At 28.9% G+C, this 23,612-nt stretch overlaps 4 protein-coding genes and 1 long non-coding RNA gene across 12 annotated transcripts; 4 read left to right on the forward strand and 1 right to left on the reverse strand.

Moving 5' to 3' along the window:
* Positions 1 to 96: 96 nt before the first annotated feature.
* LOC122627008 (required for meiotic nuclear division protein 1 homolog) lies at positions 97 to 6,190 on the forward strand. 2 transcript variants are annotated; one of them, XM_043807715.1, is made up of 6 exons: positions 97 to 1,374; positions 1,477 to 1,542; positions 1,688 to 1,802; positions 5,228 to 5,447; positions 5,539 to 5,896; positions 5,993 to 6,190. In XM_043807715.1, exons 1-6 carry the CDS (start codon positions 1,231 to 1,233, stop codon positions 6,155 to 6,157), a joined length of 1,068 nt encoding a protein of 355 aa, XP_043663650.1. In that variant the 5' UTR covers positions 97 to 1,230; the 3' UTR covers positions 6,158 to 6,190. The 2 variants fall into 2 exon arrangements, with proteins under 2 accessions (XP_043663650.1, XP_043663649.1); XM_043807714.1 differs by having other exon boundaries at positions 97 to 1,542.
* On the forward strand, positions 2,569 to 5,106 carry LOC122627006 (glutathione synthetase-like). The gene is made up of 3 exons (XM_043807712.1): positions 2,569 to 3,575; positions 3,655 to 4,061; positions 4,232 to 5,106. Exons 1-3 carry the CDS (start codon positions 2,923 to 2,925, stop codon positions 4,654 to 4,656), a joined length of 1,485 nt encoding a protein of 494 aa, XP_043663647.1. The 5' UTR covers positions 2,569 to 2,922; the 3' UTR covers positions 4,657 to 5,106.
* A 3,991-nt stretch (positions 6,191 to 10,181) lies between the features above and the next one.
* On the forward strand, positions 10,182 to 13,769 carry LOC122637695 (rabphilin-1-like). Of its 3 annotated transcripts, XM_043830006.1 has the most exons (10): positions 10,183 to 10,293; positions 10,378 to 10,510; positions 10,768 to 11,289; positions 11,388 to 11,580; positions 11,677 to 11,962; positions 12,031 to 12,212; positions 12,339 to 12,610; positions 12,702 to 12,848; positions 12,949 to 13,372; positions 13,450 to 13,769. In XM_043830006.1, the coding sequence occupies exons 1-10, from the start codon at positions 10,211 to 10,213 to the stop codon at positions 13,575 to 13,577; spliced, it is 2,370 nt and encodes a 789-aa protein (XP_043685941.1). In that variant the 5' UTR covers positions 10,183 to 10,210; the 3' UTR covers positions 13,578 to 13,769. The 3 variants fall into 3 exon arrangements, with proteins under 3 accessions (XP_043685942.1, XP_043685941.1, XP_043685940.1); XM_043830005.1 differs by having other exon boundaries at positions 11,388 to 11,962; XM_043830007.1 differs by lacking the exon at positions 13,450 to 13,769 and having other exon boundaries at positions 10,182 to 10,293; positions 11,388 to 11,948; positions 12,949 to 13,253.
* An 83-nt stretch (positions 13,770 to 13,852) lies between these two features.
* LOC122637697 (translation initiation factor eIF-2B subunit epsilon) lies at positions 13,853 to 16,410 on the reverse strand. Of its 5 annotated transcripts, none has more exons than XM_043830013.1 (4): positions 16,368 to 16,410; positions 15,253 to 15,989; positions 14,957 to 15,170; positions 13,853 to 14,560 (listed from the first exon to the last, which is right to left on the reverse strand). In XM_043830013.1, the coding sequence occupies exons 1-4, from the start codon at positions 16,393 to 16,395 to the stop codon at positions 13,944 to 13,946; spliced, it is 1,596 nt and encodes a 531-aa protein (XP_043685948.1). In that variant the 5' UTR covers positions 16,396 to 16,410; the 3' UTR covers positions 13,853 to 13,943. The 5 variants fall into 5 exon arrangements, with proteins under 5 accessions (XP_043685948.1, XP_043685946.1, XP_043685943.1 ...); XM_043830011.1 differs by having other exon boundaries at positions 14,840 to 15,170; XM_043830008.1 differs by having other exon boundaries at positions 13,853 to 15,170.
* A 369-nt stretch (positions 16,411 to 16,779) lies between these two features.
* On the forward strand, positions 16,780 to 21,576 carry LOC122637996. Its single transcript, XR_006329333.1, has 2 exons — positions 16,780 to 17,109; positions 20,842 to 21,576. It is a non-coding gene; the product is annotated as an uncharacterized LOC122637996 (long non-coding RNA).
* The last annotated feature ends 2,036 nt before the right edge of the window (positions 21,577 to 23,612 follow it).

Genomic DNA, 23,612 nt, shown 5'->3' on the forward strand with positions numbered 1-23,612 from the left:
ATAATGATATCTATAAAAATAAACTAATAATAATATCTAAAGAGATTACAAATATATATATATATATATATATATATATATATATATATATAATAGAATATGTATAGACATTAAGCATGTTTTGTATTAAAAGTAACAAACGATATAAGGAGATATATTTCCTAGAATAGCTTAAAAAGAAGAACTCACAACAGTAGTTGAGAAACATAATTGTTATCTTAAACAAAAAAGAAAAAACAGTAAGAAAAACTTAATAGTTAGATAGATGAGATCAAAGATTGCGTTATCTGATTAATAATCAATGATATATATTTAAATTTTCTAATTTTTTATATAATACACAGAGTTCATTTGTTTTTCTGAAAAACACAAACAATTATATGATAAATTTATGCAGTGCATTGCAATAGTTTACAATAAGTTTTTAAAATTTTTAGAAATTACTTTCTAAGATCCTTTTTCATTTCCTTTCATGCGAAAATTGTACTCAAAAATTACCTTTCTTTTTAAACAAGATTTTTATGAAAAAAATGTCATTTCTTTAAAAATTTGTAAAAGTAATAAACTATTTTTACTATCTATCTTTTAAATTAAAATTGAATCAGAATAGAAATCAAGATAATTTTTAACATAAATAAACTCTTGCAAACGCATGAGGTAGTGAATGGCCTTAATGAACATTGCTGCTTTTACTTCAGTAATTTTTTAATTATGTATAGTTTATAACTATTATTATAGAGTATAATCAATATATAATAACAGTTGTTATGTAAAAATGTATTTATTTATGAATACAGTAATTTAATGTTTTCCCAAGAAATTTGTCAGATTCAAGGTAGCTTTTGAAAATGTAAGTTTATTATCTCTTACCAACAGCAGCATTATGTGTTCGATCGTCAGCCATTTTTCTAATCTTCCATCCATTCTTATTCGCTTCATCCGTTCGTATACATAACCTAGTATGCCCTTAACGAAGCGGTGAATTTAAAGAAATGAGTGTTAACGATTTATTGTGATTGTATGATATTCGAACTTTATGTATTATTCAATATTATAGTAAATACTGTAGTAAACATTATAGTAAACACTTGTTTGATAAGAACGAACTATACATATAACATATAAATAAATCAAATAAGTGCATTTACTAAGTTAATATTTAGACAATTCGATCTTCCTTCATTATAAATTTTTTTCTTTGATAAATAAGAAAGTATAAAAGCAAAAAGAATGAGTTATGCAATATTACATCGATTAGTGCTGATACCATATAGGCAGAACATAAATTTTGCTATTTATCGCAAGGTTGAAAATGTGTTTATGTTTTTCCAGCAGAAGATTACTATTCCGATAGCTTATTCTGTAAATATGAATGTTTGTATTTCGTATAGATCTTTTTATAATAAGTCTCAGCTTCTCAAAAATGTTATTATAACTAATAAGAAAGGAATTCAAGAGAATATTTCTACACTTCAGTTAAAAAAGAGACCTATATGGAAAAATAAATCTGTTGTAGGAGAAGAGGTATCTTTAATTCCTGGAGTAAGTAAAATTTAGTTTTATTTAAGAAAATTACTTAATAGCCTATATTTCTAATTTTAATGTAATAAATATTTTAATGACTCTATATTATATCATTATTATAAAGTATTTATATGAATATAAATATTTATATTTTCTTTATTAGGCTTGGATCATAAAAGCATTAGCTACAGCAGAACAGTATAACTTGGAAAGCTTAGAAATTGGACTTTTGAATCAACAACTATATATACCTCATAAAATTTGTACATCTACAAATCGTAAGTAATAAATGCAAATAAATCTATTAAGATCTAATTTAACATTCAATCTATTTTAAGAAAAACTTAAGTTTGAAACGAGCATAATATGCTGATACATAAATTACTATTTCTTATAATATTTAATAAATTTACATGATTTTTTCTAACAAGTTAAATATAATGAAAAATTATTGAAGAATACATTCATAAAAATACATTCATAAGAAGTATTTAAATATTTTAAAACAAATTTACATAGATTTAAGATTCATTATTATAACTTTTTATTAATTGGACAAGCAGCGAAATTCATGTGATTAACCTTATCCAATGAGCGTTGGACTTAGTTTTATTTTATATCAACCGAGAAATTAGTTGATGATATAGAATTCCAAATATGTACTATCATTTTGAACAAATATTTGAAAATAATAAGAAATATAAATAAATCATATGTTAAGAACTTAAAGATAATTATAAATCATCTTGAATTATTATTTTATTTGTTTCTTTTACGTGTCATAAATTATGCGTGCGTGCGCGCGCGTGTGTGTGTGTGTGTGTTCTTTTAAACATATTTTTTGTCTTTCGAATCTTTTTATGTGAAACGATAAAAAATTTATTAAAAATGCAAATAATAAATTGTCCTGAAAGTTTCTTTTGTTTTTAAATAATATCAGATAAAGTAGCTGGATACAGATGGCGTATGGTTTATAAATACTCTCTCTCTCTCTCTTTCTTTCTTTCTTTCTTTCTTTCATAGTTTGATGTCGTAAGTCAATCACGTTATCTGGTTGTTTATTATTGTGATTGTTATTCATTTTATTTATGTTAATTCCATGATAATTTAACATTGGTTTATGCACATAATTTAAAAATTAAATAATTTTTACAAAAACTTATGTTCTGGATTTATTATTATAAAATTAAAAGTGTGCCCGCGCGTGTTTTTGGATATGTGTGTTTCGAATTATAAAATAAGATACAAAAAGAGAAATTAAAATATATTCTTAATATAAAAAAAAGTGGAAATATAAAAGTGAAAGTGACTTGTAATACATTATTTGTACAATAATAACTATTACTATCGTTCTGTAACAGTTTGGTGAAAGATTGAAGTGTTCAGTCTATTTTAAAAATGGGTAATAATGAAATATCATGCATAGATACTCCTTTTTTGTTACCTTCTGCAAAAAAGGAACAGCATGATTTGATAGAGAAGGCAATTGATTGGGCACTTATGCATGGAATGTGTATGAGACCAAAAACAAATTTTAACAAAAATATGTTACAGTTTGCACCATTTATTCTCTTACCATCACCATTTCCTAGAAAAGAATTTGAAAAAGCTTGTAGTATACAAACTATATTAAATATCCTTATACATAAAGTAGCTTACGATTATAATTTTCTAAAAGAAACTTTACAAGAAACAATAAAAGTTGATAATTTTACTAAAAAGCTTTTTGATATATATGAAACTGTTTATAACGAAGGATTTATGCAGAAAATTTCTTTGGGTTTACTTCGATCAGATTTAATGTTAGATACTAGTTGTGCAAAAGGAAATGAATATAGAAAACATATACCTTATTGTTGTTGGAAGCAAGTTGAGATAAATACAATTGCTTCTGGATTTGGATGGTTGGGACCAGCATCCACACAGTTACATAGATTTGTATTGCAAGAACTTGGATATAAGGACCAGTTAAGTAATCTTCCTGAAAATAATACATTAGAAGAGTTATGTACAGCTATGATTGAAGCATGGAAATTATATGGGAATTCACAGTGCGTCTATTATTAAACAGAAATTTTATATTATACTTGATAAAATATTTTTTTATAGAAAGCATAAAATTGTTTTCAGAGCTATTATTTTATTTATAGTAGAAGATGTTTCTTATAATATTTGTGATCAACGTTTTCATGAATTTGAAATAAGAAAGCAAAACCCTGATATAAAAGTAATTCGCCGTACTTTGACTGATATGATTACTCTTTCTAAATTGGGGTTTAATAAGGAATTAATAGTAGAAGATTATATTGTATCGGTAGTTTACTATAGATGTGGTTATGAACCTGGGCAATATCATACAGAAAAAGAATGGGATGTTAGATTATTAATAGAAAGATCTGTAGCAATTAAATGTCCATCTATACAATATCATTTAGCAGGAACTAAAAAAGTTCAACAAGCTCTTGCAAAACCTGGAATTGTTGCAAAATTTTTGGAAGATAAAAAAGATATAACGAACATTAAAGAAATATTCACTGGTAAGTATAATTATAAACACTTGTAATATAGTTTTACTTGTAAGGTAAGTGCAATATATCATATATGAATACAATATATATAGATATTGTCATATATATTCTTGAAAGATGGTTATATTATAAATCAATATATATATTATATGTATCTCCTTTTTTCTCTCATTTCTTAGATCTGTATACTCTTGATTTTGATGAACATGGAGATATAGCTATAGAAATGGGTATTCAAAATCCTGAACAATTCGTATTAAAACCACAAAGAGAAGGTGGATGTAACAACGTGTATGGAACAGATATAAAAAAGTTCTTGTTATATATTAAAGATAAACAAGAACGTGCAGCTTGGATTCTTATGGATAAAATTATTCCACCAATTCATTTAAATTATATGATTAGACCAGAAAGCCATAATTATTTAGGGCCAAAAGAATTAGTTTCAGAACTGGGAATTTTTGGTGTTATTATTGCTGATGATAAAAATATATATGTTAATAAAAAGGCTGGTCATATGTTAAGAACAAAGTTAGCTACTGCCAATGAAGGTGGAGTAGCAACTGGTTTAGGTGCATGTGACAGTCCTTTGTTAATAGATTAGTATACTTTTGACTAGTATTATTATTATTTTGATTAGTATTATTTTCTACAAATAATAGAAAATAAGTAATGATTAACTAGCAAAGTAATGTTAATTAACATATAATTGTTTTACAAATTGTCTACATTATTAAAAAGATTTATTACAAATAATATTAAGTCCGTTTTTGAAGTACGAAACAATAAGTTTCTTTTTTATTAGCAGCTATTTATAAAATATACATAGAATTTTAGAATCATCATACATAATGCAAGAAAATATAAAATATTTATATAAAAATTATTGGTATATATTTGCATAGGTTTATTCTTATGATTTCACTTTGTAATATCTTTATACATAAGGCTTTTATATTTAATTACACACACACTTTAATATATAAAAATGAAAATAAAATATATGTATGTATGTATGTATGTATCTACGAACGTATGTATGATAAAATATATTTTTTCATAAAATATATTATTATTACGTTAAATTCATTTAACAAAAATACGTATAATAATACATTTGCATGAAGCAATAGTATAATAAATATTATTAAGTATTAACCCAATTTTGTTTACAGCTCTACCAGATGTTATTCATGCAATAGCAAAATATGAAGTAGGACATGAAGCAAGAGAATTATATTTTTTCCGAGAGGGCACAATTGTCATGTGGAATGTTTCTGATTTGGAAAGTGGGAACATATTACAATTTTTAAAACATTATGAAGAAAATAGTTATACATTAGAATTAATTCATGCCGAAAGCGAATTAATGACTTATACGTATACGGAGAGTGGGTAAGTAAATCAAATCCTAAAATTTGTTGGTAAAAAATCGCGTGTAAATTCGAAGTTACATTATTAATATATAATTTTACCAATTTTGTAGAAAGAAATGTCATATCAAGGATGGAAATATAATACTTACACGGGATGCTACAAACTTAGAAAAATATACATTTTCCAATGCAATAGCACAGTCTGTAAAACTTGGAATTTGGGAGACATCATTAGGTCATTATATAAATACAGTAGAATTTGTAACAGAAGATTTAAGAACTGGTAAAAAATTGCAAATGTCGCAAAGCGAAGTCCTTAGAAAACAGGGTGAATTATTTGCATTAAGACATTTAATTAATCTAAGCTCAGATTTATTGGATACTCCTGATTTTTATTGGGAACGAGACGATCTAGAAAGCTTATATCAACAAATATATGGATACTTCAATATAGCAAAGCGTACAAAGGTAAGATATAGATCACTTCAAGAAGCATCACTTCAATTTACATCATAATCATTTGATTCTTTCACTTGAATCATTCTAATTTATGTATTTGCACAGGTAATGAATGAAAAGCTAAATCATTGCGTGGAGCTCGTTGCAATTCTTTCAAGTCATTTGAGCGATCGACATCATATTCGCTTAGAGTGGATGATCATAGTTCTTATAATGGTAGAAGTTGCATTTGAAATATTACATTATGTAGATAGATATCTTGTAAAATAGATATTACCATAGTTTTTTTATATTATATGCATATATTACGCACATATTGTTAATATGTATAGAATTCATATATTCATCAAACTATTGTATATATATTGTAAAATTTATTGTATGAGGCAAATATGTACATTATTTTGTTCATTTTTTGCTGAGGTAATATTTTATTATTTAATAAGTAAATTTTGCGAACATTGCAATTTATACATTGTTAAGTCCATTCTCGCTCTTTTTTAAATACTTTTTCTCTATCAGCTTAGAATTTGTTGATGCTATGTTTAACATATGTTAAATAGATTAAAATGTAAAAACACTATTTTGATTTATTCATAGAAAAGTTTTTTACTATTTCCTATGCAACGCAATGGCAATGACGATGTAGGTGGTTAAATATTTCTCCCCGAGTTTCGTATTATATTTTTATGTCGCTCTGTAAATATCTTATAAAATGGAATTGTAAAAGAAAGTTTTTCGTAAGATAGGACGAAAATAAAATAAAAGAATTCATTGAAAATTTATTTATATTTCATAATTAAAATTGTTTATTACAAAAAAGAAAAAATCCGTTAAAAGTTATTTAAAAATAAAAATAAATCTAAAGATCAATGAAATTGACATGATTCGTTGAGTTTTATCGTGTCCCTCTCTTTCTTTTTTGTAAGTTTGATACGTACTGCAGGCGTTTATACCTAGTGTTTTACCTTGCTAATTATTTTTTATTCCTTTTTTTTTTTCACATAAAATCCAACCTAATTTTGATGGGCAATCTATTTGAGCAGTTACCTTATGTTTATTCTTGTATAAAACGATAAAACTACCTGTAAAGTATCCGATATGTTTTACAATTGTTTTTGTTGAAAAAAAATCTTAATTTTAAAGTAAGTACTTTACAATGATTGTTAATAAATGTAGATAAGTTCTTTTTGAAAAAATATGCTGGGAGATAACCATCAAAGACGAAATTGTTAAAAATGTGTATAGAGATACATTTTTCTCATAAAAAACTTAAAAGAAAATGTTATACACTGATGTATCAAAACGCTACTTATCTCTTGTGCTGAAGTTTGGGAACCTAACGAAATAATCTCTGTAAAGTAGAAAACATATATGTAATAAAACTATATTGGCAGTCTCTATAAGTGGAAAGGTCACTGATAAAATGAGACAGAAAAAATTATTTCGTTTGTTGTACGTAAGGTGTTGTGCATGAAGTGTGCGCAGATGGTTAAGTATCAAACTGAATTCTACACTGTTGTAGTCACACAAGAGTAGAATATAATATACAATTAAATTGTAAAACACTATAATAGATTTTAATAATTGAATAAACAAATTGTATTAAATTTTTAAGAATATATTAAATTAATAAATTCTAATTGCTTTAACTTCCAAATAGTGTGTTCTAACACATAAGTTTGCATCCACATTTTCTTTTATTTAGAGAGAATTATCGCGCATGTGCATAACCAATAAAATCCTTTGCCAACAAAGAGAATGATGTCATCTAACCATGATGTTTCCGGCCTCAGCTTAGCCGACAATATAATTTATTACATATACGGGAACATCACTTGTAAGCTGATAAGGCTGACTGATGGTGCGCTCGGGCTAGCATCTTATTCTTTTTCTTCCTTCTTTCCATTTCCTCTCACTTTCCCTTCCTCCTGATTTCCTCTCTTCCCCTTCATTCTTACCCACAATGCGCTCTTATGTCGCAGTGGTGCGTGCAATGATAAACTGTATGGAGGGACAAAGTTGATTCTACTTCTACCTGTTCTACAAATTTATTCAAGGTTGCGATCGATTCTTTTCTCTCTCTCGTAGACACACATATATACAACAGGCCTTTCCTTCTTGTTTATTTTACCCTTATGATAGTTCTTTGAATCGTAAATACGAAAAGGAAGCTCATACTGTTTTTTATTTTTCCACAAAGGAGGCAATTTTCAGGAAAGCAAATGATCAACACTGAGATTTTTGGATGCTTGTAAGTGTTTCGCATGCCCTTTATGAGACTTTTTGGTTAGTGTCATATGGTATTTTATGGTAGAAAATGATACTTTGATAACAAATGTGGAAATATCAACAGATGGATAACGATGTGGGATTTATCGCGAACAAATGTGGAAAGTCGTTGGATATTTTGTTCCATCTGCATATTTGAATAAATTTAATCTAGTTTTTAGGATTAATATAATATTTAACATATTGACTTTTGAGCAACATTTTATATAAATCAATCGTATCTATTTTAATATGGCTATTGTCATTTTTTATAAAATAGTACTGTTATATTTATTTTATACTTATTTTGATTTCATTTGACGTACATTTACGATCTTATAAATAACAATAAAAACATCTTATAAATTATTTTCAAGTATCAATCATTGGTAACTCGCCATAGTAGTCAACTTATTAAGATATTTCAAAGAAAAAAGAATACTTTTTAATTTTTATTTAGGAAGGACGATAAGAAATGTGGTTTGAGGTCGATATTGTTTATAAAAAACAACGTTCGAGTTTACAAGATTATTGGCAAGATAAAATTAACTCACGTCTAACTCGATATCTGTATCATTAATATTTTAAAGAAAATGCACCAGCTTGACTAAGTTTTTTCTTTTCGTTATAGGTGCAAAAATGACTTAGAAACGTAACACAACTGTTGCACATGTAACATGCTATGACGTGGCAAACGAGTAACTTTTCAAGGAAAAGTCGATAGCGCGTTTCTCTCTCTCTCTCTCTCTCTCTCTCTCTCTCTCTCTCTCTCTCTCTCTCTCTCTCTCTCTCTCTCTCTCTCTCTCTATCTCTCTCTCTCTCTCTATCTCTCCCCTTTTCTCGTCAAGTGTAAGCTTCATAGATATATACAATGATAGTCAGCGTATGTGCTTTCAATTGATCGTCTTTTACGCACGTAACACTTTCGCGCTTGCTTTTTACGGACTCATATTACTGCCACGCGACAGAAATTTCACTTTTAACAGGTCAATCTAGCAGAATCATATTTCTTCACGTATTTTTTTATTTTATTTGCAATGAGTGCGGGAAGTGTTTGTAAGTTCTTTAAAATTAAATATGTTTTTGTTAAAATAAATTTTACAAAATGCATACAACTAATTTTAATAATAGTAGTTATCAATTGCTATTGTAAAAAGAAATGAAATAACATCGCTCCTGATATATATATTTATATGATATATATATATATATGATAAAAGATGTTACTATATATACATATATATCATATATATATAGTAACATCTTTTCTTTCATTTAACAAAAGTGGAAATTTTAGCTAAATTCTGTCTTCTTTATTCGATAATTTTTCTAATAAACTACAAAAATTGCTAATAAACTACAAAAAAAAAACACTTCTTGTAGGAATTATAAAAATATTGATTAAATGTAGACTGATAAAAGGATTCTTGTGTCAATGTATATTTCTCTATAACAGCACGCGCAATGAAATTACTGGCATACAAAAGGTTGTTATCTATTTCTATCTAATTTTCGATTTGTCTACAATTCAAATATATAATTTAATGACTATCTCTATCTCTCCTTTCTTAACTGTGTTTTTCTTTAGTATTTATTGATAAACGTTTGTAAAGGTAACAAGTGTTTGCAATTTTTAATTCTTTCAAAACTCTACTCTTCATACATGAATAATACCCTACTCTATGATAAAACTCTACTCTACTAACATACATGCTAGAATTACAAATTTCTTATCGCCTATGTAAAACATAGTACCATGGAGTTGACCGTTCAACTTTCAACTAAAACTTTCAAAAATAATTTTAACAGAAGTATGTTAAAAAAGATAGCATTAGTTTGATCGGTCCTTTACAGGTGTCTATTGTTTCTTTCATTTTTTTTTAGATTATAATATGAATGATCTTTTTAGCTTTTCTTTTTAGAGTAAGGATAAATGATACATCACTGCTTTTTGTCTTATACGTTGATCGCTCGGTGGAACAAACTTACATCATGACGTATATACGGTGTTTATGAGGTGTGATAAAGTTTATAAAGCGTATTAGCGTAATTATGGATACAACCATAGGAAAATCACAGAGTACAGGAGCACGTTGGGTTTGTCCGAATGATCGGCATTTAGCACTAAGAGCCAAGTGAGTGGTTCTATAATGATTTCAATTAAAAGATCCATTTAATCAATAATTTTATTTACTTATCACTTTCTTTTCGTTATTCAGATTGCGAACAGGTTGGTCAGTGAAAACCGAATATTTGGACTCAGGATGGGGCAATTATTCTAACATTGGTGGTGCCAACCGTACCGAGCAATCGTTTGTATTAACAGAAGAAGAACGACATACAATCATACAGGTGAGCGATCTTGACTCACCCTTTATTAACACATGAGTGTCGAAAGCGAGAAGTATCAGTTTCATAAACATTCCACACACACACACACACGCGCGCGCGCGCGTGTGTATGTATGTATGTATGTATGTATGTATGTAATTATATATGTGTATGTGTGTATATATATAACTATTGTTTCCGTGTTTTTTATAAATATTCTTTTTTTAAATATTTTTCATTGATAAATAATAAAATAAACATGTCTTTTCTTTTTCCAGGTGATTCAAAGAGCGGAGGCGCTGGATTTATCGGAGCAGAAACGCATTGGCAGGCTGGTCGAGAGATTGGAAGACATGAAGCGCAATGTTCGCATAATCACTTCCAGCCGATCGGACGAGCGAAAAAATTGCGGTAGTCGATGTTCCAGCGGTTCGCGCTGTGTCTGCTCTTGTGCCCTATGCGGTGAAAAGTTTGGTGCTGTGTTAGGGGCTACACCAACCTTCTGCAAAGATTGTAGAAAATACGTTTGTCAAAAATGTGGTAGAGAGACTGGTACGTCGAATGTACTAGCTTCTTCCATCACTACTACAGAAGGTTTATCCTCGATTACATGTAACTCGCTCACAAGTGAATCTCCCTCACCAAAGAGGACCGCAATACAACGAATCGTACAGAGGACCTCGAGCAGTCCGCAAAAGCTTTTTCTTTGTCGTATCTGTTCTGAGAGCAGAGAGATTTGGAAAAAGAGCGGAGCTTGGTTCTTTAAAGGAATGCCGAAGCACGACCTTCCGAAGAAAAAAGTACGTTTCGAGCAATCACATCAAATTCATTAAATTATCTTTGAGAGAGAGGTGGGGGGAATATTTACTATTTAATTGCCGATTACTTGTATGGATAGGAACGCGATTGGTCTCGAGCGGGTCAAAGGACGCTAGGCCAAACGTCTTGTAAAACTATCAGTGCTTGCAAATCGTTGGAATCGAAGGAAGCTCAGGACTCCTCATCGGATGAGGAGGCAACAAGACGTTTGATCGGTGCACGTATCTGCTATTCTTCTTCTCCGAGTTTGCAGGGTATCCAAGACATCGACGGTATTTCCAAAGAACAAATCATCTCTTATGATACTCAAACGCCAAATGGATTTTCCGAAGTTAAAAGTCGAACAAATGGTCATTTGTCATCTACAGGCCATCAAGATGAGAGTCCTTCCACGACGAATAGATTGGACAAATCTTCGATCTTTTCGATACATTCGCAGTGCAGTCGTCTTTCACCATCCACGTCAGCGACCTTACAAATCTCTCGCACGAATGAAAAGAGTATGTGTGATCAACGTAACGGAAGTTCTCTCGATGATAATGTATCGACCGAGGTATTAAGATTAGAAGATAACAGTGACAAACAATCCGATTTCATCGACGATTCTCGCAATTCTATCGATCGGTGTAAGGGTTCTCAGGTACAATCAGTCAGGTACGTAGTAACGATGTTTAGCAGAGTAGAGGTTTGACTCACGCGTCTCGGACGCTACATTCTTGTAGACGAAACTCACCATCGACCTCGCCGCCGAGCACTCTGATGGAACGGATTTTAGAGGAGGTTTGGATACACGAAAAAAATGCGAAATGCGAGGCAAACTGCTCCAATCAGATGAACGATGCACCTATCAGCACGTGGTGCGTGCATCACTCACCGAGACAACAAACGTCGGATTACCTCGAAAGTTGGTATTTCGATTTAATTGTCACAAATTATTATCTTTTATGTGATAATTTTTACAATTTAATGAAATGTATAATAAGGTACGTATATATCTACATATATATATATGTTTTTATGGATTACTCAGTAATGAGATCCGAAATGGAGGAAAGCTTTGGGACTCTGGAAATCTCCTTGCTATACGACCCAGTGGCTCAGTGCCTCCAATGCAAAGTGGAACGAGCATTAGGATTAAAACCTATGGACATCCACGATCTCGCCGATCCATTTTGCAAAATCACTATACTGCCGGTGGGAATGGGTACAATTATCAAGCCGACAAGAACGAAAACTGTTCACAAGACACGAGATCCTGTGTTCAACGAGACAGTGAACTTCTACGTGTCGAGAGATGCCGATGTATGAGTAATGATAATTAAAGTGATCATTAAAGTTTCCTTATTTTATGATGTTTTGATAAGATAAGAATACGATTGAATGATCACGACAGATGAAGAGTGGCAGAGCCTTACATGTCATGATACTTCAAGACGATCCATGGGGAGAAGACTTTCTAGGCGAGGCGAGATTTCCCCTATACGAATTAGAACCGTTCCAGACGAAACATTACAAAATCAACCTGCAAAATCATTATCCGGTCTGTGTGTATTTTCAATTACGAAATTTTTTCGGAAATTTTACAATTTATACAACGCTAAATTCTTGGTATAAAACTCATTGTCCCAACATTATTTTAGGTGAGTCACGAAGAAGAGGCTTGGGATCTTCATCGAGGCAATCGAGGTCAAGTACAACTCACTCTAAGTTACTGTACCCGTCGACGTGCCCTGTTAGTTATTATTCATCAAGCTATGAATCTTTTACCCATGGACAACAACGGGTTTTCTGATCCATTTGTAAAGCTGTGCCTTGTAGAGAATGTGATAGACAATCGATGTCAACGAGGTCACGATCCTCTCGGGCGCACCAGTGCGAAGAAACAATCCAGCAAGAAGTTAATCACAGGTCGCAGCACGTACAGCACGAGCATCAAATGGAAAACTCTCAACCCAGAGTGGAACGAAGAGTTCGTTTTTGGGATTCGATTAACAGACCTCATGAAAGTCACGTTATGCCTCTCTATGTGGGACAAGGATTTCGGCAAGAGTAATGATTATCTTGGTAATAATGTTCATTTTTTGAAAAAAGCACTACGCATTCTTTCATTAATTGAACTTTTGTTGATGGTATTATTTTAGGAGGACTTGTACTAGGATGTAATAGTAAAGGAGCACGATTGCGACATTGGGTAGATGTCATCAAATTTCCTGATTATCGGCACCCTGCTTGGCACAATTTAACGGAAGTTCTTATGCCAATAGAGTAATATTTTTCAAAAGTCGGTAATACTGATCTCAATGTTGATACGTTAAAGAGGCAACATGAGGTTTAAGTTGCATCAATATGTATTGCCTAAAGAACCAATGTCTATACTGCACATTGTCACTATTAAAGTATTGTGAAAATAAGTATAAGAAAGATAATTATAGTTTAATAATTATCAGTTTAATTCCAATTACTCTTTATTTTTTTTCTAATTTCAAACATAATATTAAATTATTCCATTATATTATATTACATGTAAATTATTATGTATTTATACAAATATGTATATATTTTGTTTAACTTATCATATTACAAAATATATAAAATAATAGCAAAATTCATTTTTTTATATATATATAATCATGTATTAGTCGCTTTCAGAAGAATCTTCTTCTGCTTCTTGTAACCATTTGATAAAAGGTTGTACTGCAATTTTGACTTTTTTGTCTTGAATTTCATCTTTTTCATCATTGGACTCATACCATTCTAAAATTTTATCTTCTGTCAATATATCTCGATCATAAAACAAATGCAATAAATGTTGTAAAAACGGTAACAATTCTTGGGTTACACTGCCGACTTCTTCTACTGCATGTAAACAATCTTCTTGTGCCACATCTGTTTTAATGTAATTTAAAATAATAGGCTGAAAATAATTGATCATAATTTTTAAATTTTTTTGATAGTTTTGATTATTCACTGGAACTTTTATTTCAGACAAATAATGTAAAGGCAAACTTAATATAGCTTTTATGACATTGTATGTAACTTCTCGCATAGTTACGTTATATGCGTATCTCGATGAATTTATCTCTAATATTAGATTTTCACAATTCAATTTATCTTGGAAACCTCTTAATAAGCTATCAATAACTTCTGTTAGAAACAGATTCGTGTCATCAGGAATCGGAGTGTGCTGTCGTGAACTTTCGTTTGTAGTTGATTCATCTGTTGTATAGTTATTGTATTCTGTAGCTTCATTATCTTTAAAATATAATAATCTTTCATTAACATCGAGATCCGACATTCTTTTTGTAATTAAATTTGCATTTTTCATTTCTAAGATGGAATCAACATATTGTTTTTGCAGGTTAACAATTGTGTTGCAAACTAATATACATCCATCTAATTTTGCATTTTTCTTAATATTACAATCAGAAAAAATTATACTGTCAATAATTTTGCAGAAATTCCCTATTTTGACATTAGAAAAAATAAAAGAATTTTTTATAATCGCCACTTGACCTATAGTGCAGTTATTACCTATTACAGATTTTGTAATGAAGGTATTTTGTCCAAGTGTACTATTTTTTCCGATTAAGCAATCTTTTTCCAATATACAACCTTTAGCCAGAGTAACACTTTTATGTTTATAATTACTTTGAGACATAGAAACAAAGTTTCTTAATGAGCCAAACATTCCTGGTGCATATGGGTAACCACGTCTATGTAAAATATCACGGCTAAGAGTATAATATGCATTCCATGATGTAATTGGTAAACTGTAATCATCAGGGTTCAATAGCTGCCAATAAATCCGTGCATTTAGAATTTCTTCATTCATTAAAACTCCTTTGATAAAATCTTCTATTGTCTGTATTATATAAAAATAAAAAAGAGAAAATAAAACAATTGTTAAATATTTCTATATACACACACAAATGCTGTTTACTTACTTGAAAGTCAAAATTATCTGCAAATAATGGAAGTACAGCAGGTGAACATAAATATACATGCGTATCTATAAAACAAGTGCTAATATCAATTTCACTATTATCTAAAAACCAATTCAGTTCTAATTTTATCTTCTTATCATTGTTTCTTAACTTCTTGTAAAACAAAATTTTATTATTGGCTTTATTAGACACTACGAGAGAAGTCTCTTCTTTTATGAAAGAGTCATTCGTACAACCAACATTTCGAAGTAGCATTGTCATTGCTGCACCTTTATCTCTTTTTTCTTTAGTGCAATGGAAATTTAGAGCACTTAGTAAGTCAGTCTTTATAAAAGTATTTCCTCTAATCAATATAAAGTAATCACGTATCAAACATTTTGTATCAATATCTCTAAGAGCATCACCCAAAGATCTACATCCATCAGAAATGATTAAATTAATGACAAGATCTTCATGCTCTTCTAGTTTGACATATTTTTTTAATGAATCAACATGATTGCTGCAGTACAGAAATAGTTCTTGTATCCTGGATCTTTTTAAAGTTTCTATAAGATAATCCAACAAAGGTATGTTTAAAACTGGTAATAAAATGCTTGGACATACATCCTGCATTGGAGTCAATGCTGTTGTAAAATCGTCAGCCAATACGACGGCTTGTAAGACATCCTTTTTCCTTAATTTTGTATCCATAATGTTTTGTTCACGATTGTATATCTCTTGTAAATCACATGTACATGCTTTCAAAATTAAACACATATGTCAGTAGCGTAATATATATATTGTAAATTTAACCTAAACTACTAACCATAGGACATTATTTGGTTAAATTCTACCTGCCATTAACTCTCGAATGATTCGACGAACTTATTTAGAATTCTAGCTAAATATTAAACCCAATTGGTCTATTTTCTATTGTAATGTTTACATGTAGCATACAAAAATAGAATGATCTTCGTAAAAATTTTTGTTTTGTTCTTTTTTTGAATGATTATATTATTAATGAAATTACCTGTTCATTCTGTTTTAATAAGAAAATTCTATTTGAGAACAGCTAAGAAGAATGTTATCTCATAAATAATTTATTATTTTTTTTTTATTGACTAAGCTATACTTACTGTTTGCATTATTGTATTTGTATTCCATAATATTTCATTCATTTAAGTAATATATGTAAATATAAAAAAACTATCAATCGACATAATTGTACTGACATTTTGATTTTTATAAACAATAATGAATCGTTAAAATTAGCATATATTTCATCGTTAATGTAATAGGATTTATTGAAGTGTAATATATTTTATATTATATTACAATAGTCATGTAATTTCATATACATATTTAATAAAACGATATTGTCAATTACACAAGTGGAACGGTCATCGATGAAGCAAGACAGAAAAGTTACTTTGTCCATCGTGCACAAGATGCTTTGCGTAGACAGTTAAATATGAAACTAAATTATAAAATCATTATAGATATACATAAAAAAATGAAATTAAAAAAAAATATATGCTTTAATAATCGAATAGAAAAATGATATTAAATTTTCATAACAAACAAAATCCCCTATCAAACAGACATTAATATTATTTGATCATGATGTTTTTAGTCCTTTTTCGATCCAAATGGTAATATGTAGTCCATTCAATGAGACGAGTAAGGAGTTCTAGGAATCATATCGAATGAAAAAATCTAAAGATAGTAGTTTATCTATAAGGGAAAATAGTGTAGCAGTTAAGAGAAGGCTAGGTTAGAGATGCAACGACATATCATAGGACATAACTCACATCACGTGATCCAAGTAATGTAATGGGGATAACATGACGTCAGGTATAATCTCTCCAGGCAACGAAGGTAGGCAATAAATAAAACCGTCACGTAATAGATGCATGGGATTTTTGTTATTAACTGGTGAACTGAGTCAATTGTTGAATTTAGAACTAAATTTACGTAGTCGTTAGTGTTGCATCTAAGGACAAATGATTGTAAGCATCTATTTGTAATTTTTTTTCGTTATAAACATTTTGTTATTTATTCATTTATTCTACATTATAAGTTTAGTTTGTTTATCATATAAATATATTAAATTGAGTTTGCTATACAAAATCTTGTTATTTTATTCGCATCTTTACTATTTAACTTTTACCATTTAAGTATTTGTTAGTAGATAAAGTTCCTGTAATAATATAATTTTTTAGGTTTGTATTCATCGAGTCGATTTATCAGTTGAGTCTTAAATCGATATTTACTTTAAGACAATAGAAACAATGAGCCAATTTATATCTAGAATAGAAACCAATAGAAATATTGAGCCATTTTATATTTTATTGAACCATCTGTGCATCATTATCTATGATCATATTTATTATTTTCTTTTTTTAAATCATAAAAATAATTCCTAATAAAGAAAATTAAATAAGTTATCTTTTAAGTTATCCTTTAATATAAGATTAATCATTCTGTTTTAAAATAAATATATAAAGAAAAAATAAAAAGTTAAACATATATACATTATACATAATATATATTATCGATTCTTTAGTTTTCTCAATAAGTAACGACAAAGTAATAAATGATTCGACTCATTATTATCAATAACGTTGAAGGCATTAGATGAGTGATAAATAAATTAAAGCTGTCCATCATCTTTCATTCAAAATATAAGTATGTGAGTTTAATGACTTTAGATATGTATAAAATATGAACTATAAGCGCAAGTAGGGTATACTGTTCTCACTCTGTGCCTATTATATTGGTGTATAAGCTTCTAGGTATATTCCTCACACATAACATGACAATTGGATTTGTTTCATATTTTTATAATGGTAGTGTGCGTCTTACAATGATCCATGTTAGATATAACGTCAGTATATGATTTCAGTGTAGAATTAGTTCATTCTACATTACTTCAATTATTACTATACTATTATCGCTATTATTACTACTAATAATAAAATATAATTCAATAGAATAACAAAAATAAAAACATTCTTAAATATTATGTACATTATATATATTCTATGTTGTAATACTAAAGTCAATGATTATTGGAAATTCATTTGTCAATCAAAGTCAATTTATTTGGAAATCTAAAATCATAAATACGTTGTATTTCTAAAATGTGTGCTGATTGTGTGTTCGTGCTGATTGTTGTTGTTGTTCTATCCGTGTTTTTAAAAATTGACAATTATGTTAGTTGATGATTAATTCACTTTTTTAGTAACCTTTAACGTTTCTAATAAATTCTTGAATGCTTCTTCATTTCTGTCTCTCTCAATATGATAATATCGTCGACATACATGAATATTATTCTATGTCTTATTAAGTCTTTAAATACTTCATCTACTAATCTCAAAAACTTTGTAGGATTAACTAAAAAGCCAAATGGTGTTTTCAAAAACTTATATTGTCTTTCTGGTATTATAAACGATGTCTATATTCGATTTCCTTCAGTTATCGAGACATGGAAGAAACTATTTTTTAAGTTTATTATAAACAAAATACGAGCTCTCTTGAATTTGTTTATTATATCTTGGATGAGTGGTATTGAAAAGTGATTTAGCTTAATTTGCTTGTTCAATTGTAATAGTTCACACAAACTTGGTATGATCCGTATTTTTTAAAGGTTATAACTACAGGTTTTGCATACTCACTCTTACTCGGTTGAATCATTTTTTTTCTCAGCCATTTATCTATTTGTTGTTATTTAAATAACTCTTTTCCTTTACTAATCTACGTTGTTTCGAACTTATTGACGAATTATCGTTTAATTTTATTACACTCAATGTTTGTATTCACGTTTTTCGTTGGTGTATATTACGCAATTACAGTTTCTAATCTGTCTTTGTAATTTTCGCTTAATATCTACTTCATTTATTACAATACATTGCACTTTTATTAATTCATTACATTCTAATTTAACTTTAACTTGTTCCTTCTGTGCTTGTATTAACTCGATCTTTGTGTTTTTTCTTCTTGGTGGCTTCTATTAAAATGACATTTGTTTCCTTGGTTGCTATTGGTATTTTTTCTATCTTTATCATTTCTTCTTATCATAATTGTACTTTAACATTTGCTAAAAAGTATTGCCCGAGTATCATATCATATGATATTACATATGTCGGTATAACTAACAGATTCAGTTTGTATTCTTTGAAGTTAATTAAAGTGTGACATATTGGTTTGAACAGATTCAGTTTGTATTCTTTGGAGTTAATTAAGATGTGACATATGGATTTATTTTAATTTCATAGATGGTCTTTGATTTCACTATATCTTTATACAGAATCTTTATAAGTAATCAAGTTCTTTGTTTTTCAATTCACATTTGCTATATTACCGCGCTTTTCTTCCCTTGGGCAACGATATACATAAAATTTTTCTACTTAAAGCATTTCAGTCTTTTATCTTCTTCTGAACAGTTCTTTGGTGTGTGGTCATTTGCTCTGCAAGAACTGCAATGTAGTGTTTACGGCTTACTTGATGTTTTTTTGTGTATATTTGTGCGTTATTTACAATCCTTTTAAATTCTTTTTCCAACCATATTTTTAAGATTTTCCAAAAAGTTATATCTCTATTTATTCTTTCCCAATTCTGTTAATACTCTTTTAATATTTCTTTACCGAAGAGGCATATAAAAAATAAGCGAGATATGCGCATGCATATTCATTATTGTATTTTCAATTAAAATATTTGCGTTTTCGATCGAAGTAATGATGTTCTCAGATATTTTTTTCTTATCATAAATAATAAATAAGATATATATATATATGTATTAGTCCATTTGCACAATATTATGATTGAGAATATAAAGTCTAGCTTGAACTATTCTTCCTTTTTTGTTAAGTTCCATAAAAAAAAGATATAGCTTGTTAGAATTGTAAGAATTTTCTGAAATTTTTTAAAGATATTTTGTGGACTTATCATTTTTCAATATTATGCTACAATACTTTTTTATTCAGAATAGCATGCAAAATTAATATATGCGAAAACAAAATGTAAAGTTCATTTAAAAAAAATATCATTACTTACATCTAAAAAAATAAAATGATTTTTAATAAAATTTTTTGCCGGTGTAATATTTTTGCCTTTGATCGAAATAATATATTTATTAAACTGTAAACATCTGCATATCAATATAAGTATAAATTCGTATAAATTCGTTTTACTTAAAATATTTTACTTTTCGAAAGATAAAATAGGCTGGTTAGACTATGATTGGATTGTCGTTGTTCTGACGAATTTTTGTCATTTTCATTTTTTCATTGTTATACTCGTTAACTTTGTACTGCTTTGATCTTGTGTCATTGAATCGTCTTTGGAAATTAATATGTTATATCCAGATTGTGTCATGCGACAAGCAAAATACTTGTTTAATGCATTTACTATAATTTAGTCACTATTTTTATGTCATTGATTGTGTCACCCAATAAAAAGAAATATTCAATTTTATGCATTTATTACAATTTGCTTACTTCTTGTTGATTAGTGTGAAACTTTATAAGGGAGTGAAACTAATTAATTAAGACACAAGAATGATTTTCGAAACATAATTTTCCTGAAGAATTTCTTCCTTTTTTGCACCAGTAACTCCTTAATTTGTTGATATTGAAGCTCAAGGAAAAAAGGCTCAAGGAGGTTTAAGGAAAAATATTTATTAAGGATGAAGTGTTCAGTTAAATCACCACACTTAGATAATAATAACTATATAGATATAATTAATAAGTAACTATCATTCTTTCTACATTCTTCTTTTAACAGAATTCAGATACAAAGACTGAAATAAAAATTTTAACAGAATTCAGATACAGAGACTGGGATCTTACTGCATGTGAGTTAATTAACAGATTAACAAAAGAACAAACCGCTGACTGACACCCTAACTTTCTTATATATTTTATGCAGATGCTGACTATACATCGGAGTTGGTCGTTCTCCATGCGTGATATTACATACGCTGTTTTGCACGTGCGTTCACTGGCCCTGAACACAGATAGTTTTATACTGTATTATCATTTTGTACGTGCGTCAGTCAATTTTGGATGCAGTATAGTCTGATGCTCTATGTGTCATTTTATATGCGTGCTGATGACTTTAGTTGCAGTATAGATTGACGCTAATCATCAGTCATCCTGCACACGCGTCTACTGACTTTGGGCGCAGCTCTTAGTTTGACGCTTTAGATGTCATTCTGCTAACCTTAGTACAATAGTTAATTCGCTAAGTTCAATAATAATTCACTATATGATTATAATAAATTTGTTAAAAGTCTATAATTTATGAGGTATTACTAAATAAAATACAATTCAATATATATAATTACACGGTGACGTGACAATTATTATCTCAGTAAATTAAGTTTTCTATTGTCTTTTGCACATCTTTCATGAACAAATCCGAATTTTTTACCGAAAAATACATGTTTTCATAAGTGTATAGTTTTTTCGATCTCCAATCATTCTCATCTTTGCTAATGTCGTGTAGATGCTATAACCTAGGGGAGGAACTTGGCTAAGAACGAATTTTAATCTGTTGCGCTTCAAAATTATCTTACTATATAATGTCATCCTACTATCCAGTTCTTCTACTCACTCATTGTTAAGATTTGTGACTCGACTGGTTCGGACATAACATACTTTTGGTAGGATACAAGTATGTGGAATGTCGGAAAGATAATAGTAATAGAAGATGTCACTATAACAACACTCATCGACACATTCAAACAGTCGTTATGAATATCATTTTTTTTTAAGAATTGGACGAGCAAGAAAAGCAACGTCTATCACGCCTGTAGGAAATGTCTGATTAAATTTCTTTTTACAAAACTGCTAAAAATTGAGCATCAACAAAAGGAGATCGAAGATTTTAAAAGACAGTTAGTCTAGCAAAACAATTCAGGAACAGGTAGCTAACAAATTTATTTCAATGTAAGTTTACTTTATAATTTATTTTAGTTATTATTATAACTTATTTTTTATTTGATGTTATACCTATCTATAATAGCACTAATATTGCTTTTATTGTATATTCTGTGGGAAGTTGTAAAAGAGCATTAAATATGATCTCATTCGCCTATAAAAAAAACTTTACTAGATCTACCCAAAACAAGTTGTGTGGTGATGTCTATCATTCAATTTTAGGAATACAATTTCATATCATGAAGGAGCTAGTAGGATATTTGTGCAGAATTTATACCCTACGAGAAATTGTTTATAAAGCACAAAAAAAATTAGTATACGTTTTTCAACAACAAGATAAAAGTGTGATAACTTATACGAATAGAGTAAAGGAAATGGGAAAAGAATTTTAGATGCTGAAAGATGCTGAAATTATACAATCTCACAAATTTGTTTGAAATTTAAAGAATAACTGAAAAGAATCTGCGATGTTTGTTTATATTTACGAGTTCCTTTGCTTAGAAGTTTTGTGTGTAAAAGTATTAATCTTATCATTATTCAAGGGGAGATAATTTCAATGTCCATGTATTATATATCAATGTATTTCAAAATCCTAGCAAGATAAATAACTTACCTTAACTGATATATTACAAATAATACGAAGTGTATGCACTAGTGATAAAGATTACTCAAAAAAGATATTTCTTTAAAGTTAATATGTGACCAAATATCTTTGACCTTTTCGAAGGTAACTCTTATAAAGGATAATATTTATTTAAAGTTATTGAAATATGATTTAGGTATAGAGAATGGAATGGATTAATATATTTGTAGTAAATATATATATATTACTTGAAATAGAATTTTTGTCAATTATAGTTTGGTGAAGTGTACAGGTTTGATCAAGAGTTGTGTATTGATTTTCAGTGATGAGTTGAGGTAAGCTTCTTAAGATGTACTGCATATTAGAAAATAGGCAACATAAGCTGATTCAAATATTGTTGACAACTTTTGACGGCGAACTTGGATATAGACTTTGAGATATTCTGTGTGTTTTAAAAAATATTGTAAGGCTGTTTTAAAAGTAATTTAAGGAAATCCATCAGTGAATAGAAGCAACTCTTCCAAGATGTTCCAAAGTTGAAATAAGCATTTCAAAAGTTTTTTACCTTTATGAGATTCTTTTTTTTGAGCATTATGCATAGAGTAATCTTAATTTTTATGAAAGATTTTTAATCTAGTAACGTTTTATAAGAAGTTACGTAATATAAAGAAAATTTAATTATATAGGATTTTCAAAGTTACTTAAATAAGAAAAAAGGTTTCATGCTTGTATGAAATATTAACTCTCTCTATGCTGGGACTCGCTTACATTTATTTAATATCATTAATTTTGGTATTCGGATTATAATATTATTAAAGATGATTGTAGAAACTTTCTGTGACTTAGGTTTTAAAATT

Source organism: Vespula pensylvanica, chromosome 2, assembly GCF_014466175.1.
Source record: "Vespula pensylvanica isolate Volc-1 chromosome 2, ASM1446617v1, whole genome shotgun sequence".
NCBI lineage: Eukaryota > Metazoa > Arthropoda > Insecta > Hymenoptera > Vespidae > Vespula > Vespula pensylvanica.